The sequence below is a fragment of the Pavona decussata genome, unplaced genomic scaffold, assembly GCF_977016875.1.
Source record: "Pavona decussata unplaced genomic scaffold, jaPavDecu1.1 SCAFFOLD_156, whole genome shotgun sequence".
NCBI classification, from domain to species: Eukaryota; Metazoa; Cnidaria; class Anthozoa; order Scleractinia; family Agariciidae; genus Pavona; species Pavona decussata.
Genome location: NW_028145568.1, coordinates 1471360 through 1487140, shown reverse-complemented (window position 1 = coordinate 1487140; position 15781 = coordinate 1471360). Strand labels below are relative to the sequence as shown.

Below are 15781 nucleotides of genomic sequence, written 5' to 3'. Positions count from 1 at the left end.
TAATTTGGGTTTAAAAAATGACTGATAGCCTTGAGGGCGTTATCGTTCACTAACATACAAAAAGTGTATGGGGGAGCGTTTGTGCAAAAAAATCGAAATGGTGCTAAATAAGTTCCCTAGTTCAAAAAATATTGTACAATAATAACAGCCCTAATTTTCGAGGAAGAAGTGAACAATTTGCCGACATTTAAAATCACCAGCCCGTACCTCAGATGGCATAGTCCAAGGCTTAAAACGATATTGTGACGACAAATTACCATTATTAAAATCACTAGAACAAGTTAAGTATTCTGCGGATGGCTAGCTCCATTTCTGTGTTTTAACTTCATGTGGAACTACATTTGTCTGTCTTGCTCTTAAACAAAATCCAATAATTCCATACTTTGTTAAAAATTGTCTTCACTTAGCCGATCACAAGCGGCGACTATAAGACACGTTTTACAAACATCGCCGGCATGATGAACACGAACACGTTATCACGGCTCTTTGTTTTTCTATAGTCAACTTGTATTGGCTAGGAATCGGCAGTGCACATTTGTACCAGGTTTTCGGTCTCGGTGTAAAAAAATGTCTGTTAAACACGCTGTACGCTGTTTAAAAACTGACGACCTAAATGTAGCGTTCAAAGTTGCTTTTTAGTTTCTCTGGCATTTTCACTTGTGAAAACCTCTAGAGACAATGAAGAAATATTCCAGTTGTCCAGTGACGAGGGTATAACTTTTCATAGATTAATGTCGTCGAACTCCTTAGTGGAACCGAAAGACTCCGCCTATTTGAAACTACGGCACTCACCTCCTTTTCTCCTTCTGTCGGGAAACAAAACTGACAAACGGCCGGAGGTAACCAATACCTTTATGACTAACGCGAGAGTATTAGCATTGATAACATGGGATGGTTTTGCTTGTCATGCAGTCTCCTTTCCAGTTGACAGGAGCAACCAGCCAGTTTTACAAAATTTCCATCATATAAAATGTCGAAACTTCAGCCTAACCCAGAATGATCACAAAAGACATATCCTTAATTCTACGTTAAATAAGTAAATATATAAAATACAGAGAAATCTTTTGTACCGAACCATTTTCTAACCGCTCATGTTGGCTTAAATACTGACAAATATTTTCTTTGTGCTAATGCCATTTATAAAAAAAAAATTCAATTTTGCACATTTGTGAAACACGTTTTCAAAACGTTGTCTGATCGAAATCGGTAGTTATATAAGGATCATTTCGATGCACGCGATGTAAAGACTCCATTGCTTCATGGACAACTTGTAACAGCTAGAAAACAATCATTTTTTATTTTTCACTTAGTTTTCGACCGGGGCTATGCCGATACCAACAAAACGGCTAATAAGCACCGGGCGCTCTCACTGACTTTTTTTGAGTATTTATGCTTCAATTTCTCGCACAGAAGGGAAACTTAAGGTTACCGTATACCTTTAGAGATGTCTTGCGTCCAAGCGATTTTTAACTGCAGATACCTAATTCCCTATATCAAATTAAAGCTTATAGAGCTGGCTATCAAACTACGCCAAGAATTTTGAAATAAGCGCTGTTCGTAAACACAATACAAAGAACAAAAAGGAGACAAACTGTCTAATTTTTGTAATATTGTAAATCCTAGATACTTTAGAGACAGGAAATAAAATATATCATGCAGTTACCCAATAACAAGAAAATAACTCTCTTCAAGGATTTTAAATTCTGTTAAACTCTTAAACAGACCCGACTTAGATTGAACGGATCATCTTCTATTTGAAACTACAGCACTCACCTACTCTTCTCCTTCCCTGCCGAAAACAGAACTGACGAACCAACAGCAGTGAACAATATCTTTGTTACCGACTTATTTAAGAAATTTAGCATTCATGAGATGGCCAATTAAAGTTATGAATATATCTTGATGATTAAATTCCACCTTCCCGTTGACATTAGCAACCTAGAAAAAGGTTTTCCTAAAATTTTCAAGGCATAGAAAATGGAAACTTCCAATCGCCAGGATGATTAAAGTAACGAATGCTAACTGACTCTGCTTTCATAACATAAAACAGAAAAAAGCTTTAAAAGAAGCTGGTTTTACGCGACTATCTCCGAAGTGCAAATTTTGGGTTAAAAAATTACTGATAACCTTTAGGGCGTTATTGTTCACAAACATACAAAAAGTGTATAGAGGACCGTTTATGCAAATAAATCTAGAGACAATGAAGAAGTTTTCCCGTGGTCCAATGACGAGGATATAACTTTTCATAGATTAATGTTGTCGAACTCCTTAGCTGATTCGCAAGAGTCCTTATATTTGAAACTACAGCACTCACCTACTAATCGTATTCTCTCAGGAAAGAAAACTGACAAACGGCCGGAGGTAACCGATACCTTTATGACTAACGTGAGAGTATTAGCATTGATAACATGAGGTGGTTTGGCTTAACATGCAGTCTCCTTTCCAGTTGACAGGAGCAACAAACCAGTTTCACAAAATTTCCGTAATTTAAAATGTCGAAACTTCAGTCTTACCCCAGAGTGATGACAAAAGACGTATCTTACATTCTACCTTCTATATTTTCTTTGCACTAATGCCATTTATTGTAAAAAATTTCAATTTGCATATTTTATCACTCTCGTGCAAGATAACAAGTGAATTATTTTTTATGTATATCGTGTTGTGCTTAATTTCTCACGCGTATTTGTGTTTTCTTTAATGTGCAATTTAGTATTCTGTATACAAACGTTGTATTCGTTCTTTAAACTTAGTTTAGGAGATTAGACTAAGTAGTTAACGCAAAGTGGGTTCTGGCCGAGGTGACGCAACGGCTTGTAGTTTGTACCTAAAATGATGGCTGTTATGAAGTAAAGTCAGCGTTTTACTTGCCTTGGTAGACCTTCTTTAGTTTTAAATGGCATAAAAAAGGTGAAAATATTTGCCCGTAATCCCTTGTTTTCTTCAGTTTTCATACCTACATCTCCCAGCCACCAATTTCTCATCGGTGGAGGGTAAGTCATTACTTGGGATCCCGCTAGTGAATCCGCTGCGACGTTAAAAAAAATTTTCTTCTTCACGCACAACCACGACCCACTAAAACACAAAGCGCAACTCCCTGTGAAAGACGTTTTCAAAATGTTGCCTGATCGAAATCAGTAGTTATATCAAGATCATTTCAATGCACACGATGTAAAGACTCCGTTTCTTCGTGGACAACTTGTAACGGGTAGAAAACAATCATTTTTATTTTTCACCTGGTTTTCGACCGGGGCTATGCCGATATCAACAAAACGGCTTATAAGCACCAGGCACTCTCACTGACTTTTTATGAGTATTTATGCTTTAGTTTCCCTCACAGAAGGGAAAACTTAAGGTTACCGTACACCGTTAGAGATGTCTTGCGTCCAAGTGATGAAGCGCGTCCGGTTTAAACTGTAGATACCTAATTCCCTATATCAAATTAAAGCTTATAGAGCTGGCTATCAAACTACGCCAAGAATTTTGAAATAAGCGCTGTTCGTAAAGGCAATACATACAACAAAAAGGAGACAAACTGTCTAATTTTTGTAATATTTTAAATCCTAGATACTTCTAGAGACAGGAAATAAAATATTCCAGTTACCCGATGACAAGAAAATAACATTCTTCGGGGATTTTAAATTCTGTTGAACTCTTAAACAGACCCCACCCAGATTGAACGGATCATCTTCTATTTGAAACTACAGCACTCACCTACTCTTCTCCTTCCCTGCCGAAAACAGAACTGACGAACCACCAGCAGTGAACAATATCTTTGTTACCGAATAATTTAAGAAATTTAGCATTCATGAGATGGCTAATTAAAGTTATGAATATATCTTGATGATTAAATTTTACCTTCCCGTTGACATTAGCAACCTAGAAAAAGGTTTTCCTAAAATTTTTATTGCTTAGAAAATGGAAACTTCCAATCGCCAGGATGATTAAAGTAACGAATGCTAACTAACTCTGCTTTTATAACATGAAACAGAAAAAACCTTTAAAAGAAGCTGGTTTTACGTGACTATCTCCGAAATGCAAATTTTGGGTTAAAATATTACTGATAACCTTTAGGGCGTTATTGTTCACAAACATACAAAAAGTGTATAGAGGAGCGTTTATGCAAAAAGATCTAAATGGTGCTAAATTTGTTTCCTACTTAAAAAAATTTTGAACAATAATAACAGCCTTAATTTTCGAGAAAGAAGTGAACAATTTTATGCCATTTAAAATCACATGACCTCAGATGGCATAGTCCAAAGGCTTGAAACGATAATGTGACGACAAAGAGCGACAGCCTATTTAACTATTGTTAAAATCACTAGAACAAGTTAAGTATTCTGCGGATGGCTAGTTTCATTTCAGTGTTTTAACTTCATGTGAAACTACATTAGTGTGTCTTGCTCTTAAACAAAGTGCAACACTTCCGGAGTTTGTTAAAAAGACTCCCTTAACGAACATCGCCAGAATGATGAACACGTCATCACGGCTATTTGTTATTCTAAAGTCAACTTGTATTGGCTAGGAATCGGCAGTCCAAATTTGTACCACAAATTTTCACGCACAAATCCCGACCCACTAAAACACAAAGCGGAACTCCCTGTGAAACACGTTTTCAAAATGTTGTCTGATCAAAATTAGTAGTTATACCAAGATCGTTTTAATGCACACAATGAAAACACTCCATTCCTTCATGGACAACTTGCACCGGGTAGAAACAGTGATTCTTACTTTTCACCCGGTTTTCGACCTAGGCTATCCCGATATCAAGAAAACGGCTTATAAGGGCCGGGCACTCTCACTGACTTTTTATTAGTATTTATGTGTCAATTTCTCTCACAGAAGGGAAACTTAATCAGAATGAAATAACTGCTAAGCGCTGTTCGCAAAGGCAATACAAACAACATAATGGAGAAAAATGGCTAATTTTGTAATATTTTAAATACTGGATAATTGTAGAGATAGAGCATAAAATATTCCAGTTACCCAATGACGAGAATATAACTCTTCAAGGATTTTAAATTCTGTTGAACTCTTAAACAAACTCGACCCAGATTAACCGAATCATCTTCTATTTGAAACTACAGCACTCACCTACTCTTCTCCTTCCCTTTGAAAACAGAACTGACGAACCACCAGCGGTAAGCAATATCTTTAAGAAATTTAGCATTCATGAGATGGCCAATTAAAGTTATGAATATGTCTCGCTGAATAAATTTTACCTTCCAGTTCACATTAGCAAACTAGAAAAAAGTTTTCCTGAAGTTTTCATGGCATAGAAAATGGAAATTTCTAATCGCCAGGATGACTAAAGTAACGCATGCTACCCGACTCTGCTTTAAGAACATAAAAAAGAGAAAAACCCGTTTTACGTGACTATCTCCGAAATGCTAATTTTGGGTTAAAAAATTACTGATAACCTTGAGCGCGTTATCGTTCACTAAAATACAAAAAGTGTATGGAGGAGCTTTTATGAAGAAAGATCTAAATGGTGCTAAATATGTTCCCTACTTCAAAAAATATTGAACTATAATAACAGCCTTAATTTTCGAGAAAGAAGTGAACAATTTTATGCCATTTAAAATCACATGTCTTCAGATGGCATAGTCCAAAGGCTTGAAACGATAATGTGACGACAGAGAGCGACAGCCTATTTAACTATTGTTAAAATCACTAGAACAAGTGAAGTATTCTGCGGATGGCTAGTTTCATTTCAGTGTTTTAATTTCATGTAGAACTACATTAGTGTGTCTTGCTCTTAAACAAAATCCAATAATTACGGAGTTTGTTAAAAATTGCCTTCACTTAGCACAATTACTAGCAGCGACCGCCAGAATGATGAACACGTCATCACGGCTATTTGTTGTTCTATAGTCAACTTGTATTGGCTGAGAATCGGCAGTCCAAATTTTACCAGATTTTCGGTCTTGGTGTAACAAAATGTCTCTTCAACAGGCTGTACGCTGTGCAAACGCTGACGACCTAAATGTAGCGTTCAAAGTCGCGTTCTAGTTTCTCTGACATTTTCACTTCTGAAAACCTCAAGCCAATATGAAAAAATATTCCAGTTGCCCAATGACGAGGATATAACTTTTCGTAGATTAATGTTGTCGAACTCCTTAGCCGATCCGAAAGACTCCGTCTATTTGAAACTACAGCACTCACCTACTAATCTCCTTCTCTCTGGAAACAAAACTGACAAACGGCCGGGGGTAACCAATACCTTTATGACTAACGCGAGAGTATTAGCATTGATCACATGAGATGGTTTTGCTTATCATGCAGTCTCCTTTTCAGTTGACAGGAGCAACCAACCAGTTTTACAAAATTTCCATCATATAAAATGTCGAAACGTCAATCTAACCCCAGAATGATCACAAAAGACGTATCCTAAATACGTTAAGTAAGTAAATCAATAAAATACAAAGAAATCTTTTGTACCAAGCCATTTCCTAACCGCTTATGCTGGCTTAAATATTGAAAAATATTTTCTTTGTGCTAAATGCTATTTATGATTAAAAAAAATTCCAGTTTGCTTATTTTATCGCCCTTGTGCAAGGTAACAAGTGAATTATATTTAACGTATATCGTGTTGTGCCAAATTTCTAACACGTAATTGTGTTTTCCTTTAAATGCAATTTAGTATACTGTAAACAAACGTATTCGTTCTTTAAACTTAGTTTAGGATCTGGAAATAAGTACTTAAAGCAAAGTGCCTAATCATTGTCCCCCCCTTCGGTAATTGGATAAGTTTTCTCGAGTTCGTCCTTGTCAGGTGACTTATTAAGCATATCATTGAAAGGCTCTCGAAAGACACAACTGATAGGCGCTCTGGCGGTGAAATGCTGACGGTGCATTTCTACGATGACATCGTAATTCTGGATGCCCTCTGCGGTTGCGCGAAATTGAAGAAGGTTATAGAACACATTGCTTTCGTATCCACCACCAAGACAGTCCCCAGTCGGTCAGTTTGTAGATTGGTCAATACTTCTAAAACTGTTGCGGCCAGTGGCCGCCTGCATCCGCTGATGGAGCTATGAATTTGTTAGAAAGTCACAAAAGGACCACAGCACGTCAATACTTTTCTCTCGACTTTGGATCATCCCCACAACATTCAGACTACGGTTAAAAAGCTTCCACTGTCACTCCAAGACAGATGGCGTAGAGAAGCAAGTAAGCTCCGAGCGACGAGAAATATCACTCCCACGTTTGCTAACTTTGTGGAATTTGTCAAGACTGAAGCAGGAATTGCAATGGATCCTGTGTATTCACGAGAAGTGCCTAGTCGCCAAAATATCTCAGGTCGCCCTGGTCGTTTTAACAAAGGGAAAAAAGCTCACAAGCCGAAAATCGGAGACCGTTCACGCGCGACAAGTCATGTATCCAGTCACGCGACGGCGATAACTGCGACACCCGAAGCTAGAGGGCTCGGCCTAGCTAACTCGTGTAAGATGTGTGGATAGACTCACGACCTTGATGACTGTAAATAGTACTTATAGAATACCTTGCAAGAGAGGAGAGAGTTCCTCAAGGACAAAGACTTGTGCTTTGCATGTTACCAAGCTGACCATAGGTCCAACGGATGTGCTCAGACGTCATCCTACCGGGCATCACGATGATAACTTCCGTCTCAATCAAGTAGCAACCAAGAAACAGAATCCGTCATCAGAACAATGTACGGATGTCCTGACTGCTACCCATGTTGAAACAGAGGAGGCTGTTTGTAGCGCTGTCGGCACAGGGAACCCAAGAACTGCCTTGCCTATTGTTCCTGTCAGATTAAAAATCAACCGGGAAAGAAGTCCTTACGTATGCCATGCTCGACAGCTGCAGCACTGGTACTTTCTTGCTTGAAGACATAGCTGCTTGGTTAGATGCAAAGGGTACCGATACGAAGCTAATGGTGAAGACAGTGAACGGCACTCAGTTACACGATGCTAAGGCACTGAACGGTTTGAGCGTTACGGACCTCAATGGTGAAAATTGCATTGATTTGCCGAAGACCTTTACTAAAGAAGACATTTCTGCGATAAAAGTGGATATGCCTGCACCTGAACTCGCCCATAAGGGGAAACATCTTAAAAGAATAGCAGACTGTATGCCTTCTCAGCTTCACGGCGCGGAAGTTGGTCTTCTCATTGGATCGAATTGTCCGAAAGCCCTTGAACCGATAGATGCTGTTGCCAGTGAAAATGGTGGCCCTTATGCGATAAACACCTTTGCTCAATGGGCGATAGTAGGACCATTGAATTTGAGCAAGAAAGACCATCAAACAGTTAACTGCAATAGAATAGCCGTTTTAGAGGTGGGATCAGAGAAACCCCTTGACCATCACTTCGCCGTACAGGATAAGGTCAAAGAAATTGTCACGCCGCAAGCATTAATCAGGATATTTGAATTGGACTTTCCTGAAAGATCTGACGAGAGAGCCCACCAGTACTCGCAAGAAGATAAGAGATTTCTTGAGATTGTGAATAAAGGCATTAGGCGTACTGATGATGGCCATTACGAAATACCTCTACCCTTCCGCTCTAAAGACGTACACCTTCCTGACAACAAGGAGCAAGTGTTCCAAAGAGCATGCTGGCTGAAGAGAAAGCTGTCAAGAAATAAGAAATTTCACGAAGATTATGTCAATTTCATGAATGACATCATCCGAAAAGGATTTGCTAGAAAAATGTCACCAGATCGCGTTCCCGCCAGGTCAAGGCAAGTGTGATACATACCCCATCACGGTGTTTACCACCCCCAAAAAGCCAGACAAGATCAGAGTCGTTTTTGACTGTAGCGCACGTTATGGAGGGACATCACTGAACGACCAACTGATGCAAGGACCGGACCTGAAGAGTCGCCTTGTCGGCGTGTTGACGAGATTTCGCCACCAGCCAGTCGCATTCATGGGAGACATTGATGCTATGTTTCACCAGGTTCGAGTACCCGACAATCAAAGAGATTTTCTCCGCTTCTTTTGGTGGCCTGACGGTCTTCTTGATGAGGCCCCTGCAGAATACCAGATGAATGTTCATCTTTTTGGAGCAGTATCTTTCCCAAGTTGTTCCAACTTCGCTTTAAGACAAGCCGTAGATGATGCTGAGAAACATGTTGGTTCGGAAACAGCTGACGTTTTGAGGAATAACTTTTACGTGGATGACTGTCTTCGATCGGAGGATTCAGAAGAAACAGCTATTGAAAGATTACGTGGTGTTCGTTCTGCATGTTCTCTTGGAGGATTTAACCTATCCAACATTGTCAGCAACAGAAGAAACGTATTGATGAGCGTGCCACATGACATTCGCGCACACGATTTAAGGACTTTGGACCTAAGTTGCCATTTCCTTCCAGTTGAAAGGGCCCTTGGTGTACAGTGGGCTATTGAATCGGATACGCTCGGGTTTCGGATAATCCTTAAATACAAGCCACTCACTCGCCGTGGTATCTTATCCACCATCTGTTCAGTGTATGACCCACTCGGAATAGCAGCGCCTATTTTATTGAACGGAGAGAAGATTCAGTGCAAGACCTTTGCCGCATGAAGTTAGACTGGGATGAAAAGATTGACCTCGAGATCCTTGCACGTTGGGAAAAGTGGAGAAGCCAACTATCAGCATTAGAAGACTTTTCAATGGACCGTTGTAAAATCCCGGACGGTTTGGTTCTGTCGTGTCAAGACAAATTCACCATTTCTCGGACGCTAGTGACACTGGTTATGGTCAGGTGACGTATCTACGAAGTGTAGACGACAAGGGTAACATCCATTGTGCGTTTCTGATGGGGACGTCTCGAATGGCACCCCTTAGGCCATGACGATTTCGCGTTTGGAGCTTACACCAGCAACTACCTCTGTTCAAGTAGGAGGAATGGTTTCCAGAGAATTAAGCGATCCTATTGATGGAGAGATCTACTAGACCGACAGTACCACCGTGTTGAAATACATTCGAAACAAAACGAAGCGTTTTCACGAGTTTGTGGCAAATCGAGTGCAAAGAATTCGAGATGAGACAGATCCTATCCAATGGAGGTATGTGGACTTCGAAAATAATCCGGCTGTTGACGCATCACGTGGTTTGGAGGGCAATCAGATAACTAAACGACATCGATGGGTCAGATGTCCAGATTTCTTGTGGCATCCCGAGGATGAATGGCCTAAGTTTTCCTGCGATTTAGACGCAGTCTTTGCCGATGATCCTGAAGTGAAGAAAGTTGTAACACATGCCACTGTTTCTGATGAAAAAGAGGAAATCTTGACCAGGTTTGCGCGTTTCTCAAATTGGAAGCGCATGAAACGATGCGTGGCCCGGATACTTCGCCTAAAGCAGTTTTTAGCTCATGTGCAAACGCCGTTGGTAACACACAGAGCAGAAAAATTGAGCAGCCAACCCATGAAAGTTGAGGAAATACAACGCGCCGAAAAAATCATACTCATGTTGGTACAAGGATTTGCGTTTCCTAAGGAATATGAAGCACTGCGCAAGATTCAAGGAGAAGAGCGTCAGAAGAATCGCGACCTCGTGAGAGACAAGAAAGCGGAAATCAAGAAAAACAGTACGTTATATCGCCTTGATACTTTTCTTGACCAGAACGGCCTGTTGCGCGTCGGAGGCAGATTCAGCAGATCGCAAGTCTTTCCTGATAATTTCAAGTATCCCATCATCCTCCCCAAAAAGAGTTTCGTGGTAGATCTGATCATTAGAGATGCACGTGAGAAGGTTGCGCATTCTGGTCGCGGCATCACTTAAGGCACACCTAGAAGTCGATATTGGATCATGAACGCCAATTCCGTTGTGAGGCACTTTATTTCCAAATGTGTGACTTGTCGGCGGCTTCGTGGTGTAGTTGGTGAGCAAAGGATGGTCGATCTTCCCAAAGAAAGGATTGCCCCATCACCTTCATTCACTTACCGTGGCGTCGACTACTTTGGCCCATTCTACATCAACGAGGGACGAAAAGAATTGAAGCGTTATGGTGCGTTATTTACCTGTTTATCTAGTCGAGCTCTGCATATAGAGACGGTGAGCTCCCTGGAAACAAATTCCTTTCTAAATGCCTTGCGACGTTTTATACCAAGAAGAGGGCCTGTGCGTGAAATCAGATCCGATCAAGGAACAAATATTACCGGAGCAGAGAAAGAATTGCAAAGAGCGTTATCAGAGATGGACAACAACGCAATCCAGAGAAGTCTATGTATGGAATTCAAAGCTGATTGGGTGCAATGGAAGCAAAACCCACCGTCTGCGTCGCATATGGGTGGCGTCTGGGAACGACAAATACGCTCAGTCCGCTAAATCCTTACCACCTTAATGCGAGAACATGGTCGTAACCTTGACGACGAATCGTTTCGAACTCTGATGGCAGAAGTAGAGTGTATCATAAACAGCAGACCTCTCACCACTCCTTCCGGTGACCCAGGAGATATAGACCCACTAACACCGAATCACATCCTGACGATGAAGTCTAAAGTCGTACTACCCCCTCCTGGTAACTTACAGAAAGAATATGTTTATCTGCGCAAAAGATGGAAGAGGGTCCAGTACCTTGCAAACGTATTTTGGTCAAGATGGAGAAGAGAATACGCTCAATGCCTTCAGCAAAGATCAAAATGGAATCGTCCCAGGAGAGACTTTGAAAAGGTAGACCTGGTCCTGATCGTTGATGAACGCGTAGCACTGAACCATTGGCCTTTGGCCCGTATTGTCCACACTTACCCTGACGAAGAAGGATATGTACGGTCTGTCAAGGTTACCACAGGAGCAACCTTCCTTGATCGCCCAGTTGACAGGCTTATTCTGATACTTGAGAAAGAACTTAAGACCGGGTGTTTAAATCCCAGCCAGAGGATCCATGTTGATTTCAGAGAACTGAGAACTGTCTTTTTTAGAGAAATTGTCTGTGAGAGTTTTCTGCCGGTCAAACTCTTGAGGGAGCCAGATCTTGCGGTGGCATTCTTCTTTAACGAACTCCTTTGTTTTTTGGAACATTTTTTCTTTGTCACGCTTGCATGTCGTTCTCATTATTATTCTGTTAGTTTTTTCTGCAAACTTCGTCTATTGTTCCTTAGTTCATTAGTATAAATCCGCGTCTTTACTTTTTATTCATTCTCGTTTTGTGGTTTAGAATACAGTTTTAGGTTTTGCGTTTTTTTTCTACATCGCTTCGTTTGTCCGTTTAAAGGCCATATAACGTTTGTAAGTATTATTTTTGGCTCGTCATTTCTGCGTAGTTTGTTATTTCTATATTCTTGTCTTTTGGTTCGTCCTTTTGCTGTAGTAACTTGTATTTCCCTCATTTATTTTTTTAGAAACCGCATCGATTATAGCATATAGCAACGTTTTACCGCATCGTTTCTCTTTATGTAATTAACGAACACTCGACATTAAAGAGCAAGATATAGCGCGTTGGAGCAATGGTTTTTGGCCCTTTCACCTCCTATAAAGGTGTGCACAATTTTGGCATGTAGTTCCGCTACAGCTGCCTTGTATACAAAAATAACGTTGACTTTACGCCGAGTATAAACATGGCTTATTGAAGATATCTATATAAATACATAAAGAAGGTGTAAATCTCCACCTTACACCAGCTTTATACAGTGCTAATACACGTAGGTTGGCGTAAATCTCTACCTTACACCGGCTTTACACAGTGCTTAAAGGCCCCCTAAAGGAGTCTCACTACTCTAGCTTTAAGTTTAAGCATAAAGGTAGTGTAAAGCTTACATTTACCTAATGTAAATGTGGCGCAAAGCTTCTTAAATTGGAACTTTACGGCAGATTTATACAAACATTACGCCAACTGAAATTGGCCTTTTCATGCTGTGGGCCGCGGAGGATGCTTCCTCGCAAATTTTTGATTTTAATTCTTTTATAATTACGGAAAAATACATTGGAAAGCAAACGAGACTTTTTATTTCAATTGCTCAATGTTGTTTCTATTGTACAAAAGCTGATAACATTTGTCATCCGATCTTTAAATGTACAGGTATTACTACTGATATCAACCATAAAAAAAAAACCGAAATCTAACGATTTTAACTGAACTGCAGTTAACTCAACGCTGTACAAACGATGCATCAAGCCGAATGAAAATTAGAACAAAACAGCACAGCCAATTGAGAGATAAAGGAGAGGCAGTGACTAAATTTTACTGTATCAAAATCTCTGTTATAATTTGCATTTTACTGCAAAAAGGGGTAAGGACGGGGTTAAAAGCCCTCAACCCCTCCCTCTGGGCGGTCCCTGCCTGCCTACAGATCCTTCTCTTCCTACCGTTGTTACTCATCCTGCTGATCCTGTGCTCCTACTGATCCTGTCTTCCAACTGATCCTACGTTCCTATCGATCCTGTGTTCCTACTGATCCTACGTTCCTATTGATTCTACGTTCCTACTGATTCTGTGTTCGTACTGTTCCTACGTTCCTACTGATTCTGTGTTCCTACTGATCCTACGTACCTACTGATTCTGTGTTCGTACGGATCCTACGTTCCTACTGATCCTGTGTTCGTACTGGTCCTATGTTCCTACTGATCCTGCGTTCCTACTGATCCTACGTTCCTACTGATCCTGTGTTCGCACTGGTCCTGTGTTCCTATTGATCCTGTGTTCGTACTGGTCCTACGTTCCTACTGATCCTACGTTCCTACTGATCCTGTGTTCCTACTGATCCTGCGTTCCTACTGATCCTACGTTCCTACTGATCCTGTGTTCCTACTGATCCTGCGTTCCTACTGATCCTGTGTTCGTACTGATCCTACGTTCCTACTGATCCTGTGTTTCTACTGATCCTACGTTCCTACTGATCCTGTGTTCGCACTGGTCCTGTGTTCCTACTGATCCTGTGTTCGTACTGGTCCTACGTTCCTACTGATCCTACGTTCCTACTGATCCTGTGTTCCTACTGATCCTGCGTTCCTACTGATCCTGTGTTCCTACTGATCCTACGTTCCTACTGATCCTACGTTCCTACTGATCCTGTGTTCCTACTGGTCCTACGTTCCTACTGATCCTACGTTCCTACTGATCCTGTGTTCCTACTGATCCTACGTTCCTACTGATCCTACGTTCCTACTGATCCTGTGTTCCTACTGATCCTGCGTTCCTACTGATCCTGTGTTCCTACTGATCCTGCGTTCCTACTGATCCTGTGTTCCTACTGATCCTGTGTTCCTACTGATCCTGCGTTCCTACTGATCCTGCGTTCCTACTGATCCTGTGTTCCTACTGATCCTGCGTTCCTACTGATCCTGTGTTCCTACTGATCCTGTGTTCCTACTGATCCTGTGTTCCTACTGATCCTGCGTTCCTACTGATCCTGTGTTCCTACTGATCCTGCGTTCCTACTGATCCTGTGTTCCTACTGATCCTGTGTTCCTACTGATCCTGCGTTCCTACTGATCCTGTGTTCCTACTGATCCTGCGTTCCTACTGATCCTGTGTTCCTACTGGTCCTACGTTCCTACTGATCCTACGTTCCTACTGATCCTGTGTTCCTACTGGTCCTACGTTCCTACTGATCCTACGTTCCTACTGATCCTGTGTTCCTACTGATCCTACGTTCCTACTGATCCTGTGTTCCTACTGATCCTACGTTCCTACTGATCCTACGTTCCTACTGATCCTGTGTTCCTACTGATCCTGTGTTCCTACTGGTCCTGTGTTCCTACTGATCTTGTGTTCGTACTGATCCTGTGTTCGTACTGATCCTGTGTTCCTACTGATCCTGTGTTCCTATTGATCCTGTGTTCCTACTGATCCTACATTGCTACTGATCCTGTATTCGTACTGGTCCTGTATTCCTACTGATCCTGTGTTCCTACTGATCCTGTGTTCGTACTGGTCCTGTGTTCCTACTGATCCTGTGTTCCTACTGATCCTGTGTTCGTACTGGTCCTGTATTCCTACTGATCCTACATTGCTACTGATCCTGTGTTCGTACTGGTCCTGTGTTCCTACTGATCCTGTGTTCCTATTGATCCTGTGTTCGTACTGGTCCTGTGTTCCTACTGATTCTGTGTTCCTATTGATCCTGTGTTCCTACTGATCCTGTGTTTCTACTGATCCTGTGTTCCTACTGATCCTGTGTTTCTACTGATCCTGTGTTCCTATTGATCCTGTGTTTCTACTGATCCTGTGTTCCTACTGATCCTGTGTTTCTACTGATCCTGTGTTCCTACTGATTCTACGTTCCTACTGATCCTTTGTTCCTAATGATCCTGTGTTTCTACTGATCCTGAGTTCCTACTGATCCTGTGTTCCTATTGATCCTGTGTTCCTACTGATCCTGTGTTCCTTGTGATCCTACGTTCCTACTGATCCTACGTTCCTGCTGATCATGTGTTCCTACTGATCTTCTGTTCCTACTGATCCCCTGTTCCTCTGTTCCCACTGTTCCTTTGTGCCTACGTTCTCTCTGTACCCACGGTGCTGTGCTTTCTGTTCCGCTGTTCCTCTCTTTCACTATGTTTCACCAAGTAATGATTAACTATTTCAGTTCCCAGTGTATGAGAGACAACCCGAACTGGCGTGCTCAGCCAATCTGGAGCGAGTATGTTCGCTGCTCGACCAATCAGGAGTAAGTAATTTTGCCCTCGTGGCAAGGAAAATTAAGGAAACTTGCCCTCTGTTATAACAAGTCAGCATTAAAAAGATTTGCCCTCTGAATTATATTGTTATTGTTATTTTTGATGGGCAATTTGCTACATATGCACTAAAGATATATATAACTGCAGAAACGATGGGGAACTGGTAAAGTTATTACGTTCATACACTAAGCAGATTTCTATAAATGCTATGA

At 41.2% G+C, this 15781-nt stretch overlaps 2 protein-coding genes and 1 pseudogene across 2 annotated transcripts; all 3 read left to right on the top strand.

Moving 5' to 3' along the window:
* The first annotated feature begins 6162 nt into the window (after positions 1-6162).
* LOC146465184 (uncharacterized) lies at positions 6163-8716 on the top strand (annotated as a pseudogene).
* Positions 8717-10760: 2044 nt separating this feature from the next.
* Positions 10761-11279, top strand: LOC146465183 (uncharacterized). The gene has a single exon (XM_085128817.1). The coding sequence runs from the start codon at positions 10761-10763 to the stop codon at positions 11277-11279; it is 519 nt and encodes a 172-aa protein (XP_084984943.1).
* A 15-nt stretch (positions 11280-11294) lies between these two features.
* Positions 11295-12060, top strand: LOC146465182 (uncharacterized). The gene is made up of 2 exons (XM_085128816.1): positions 11295-11883; positions 12053-12060. The coding sequence occupies exons 1-2, from the start codon at positions 11295-11297 to the stop codon at positions 12058-12060; spliced, it is 597 nt and encodes a 198-aa protein (XP_084984942.1).
* The last annotated feature ends 3721 nt before the right edge of the window (positions 12061-15781 follow it).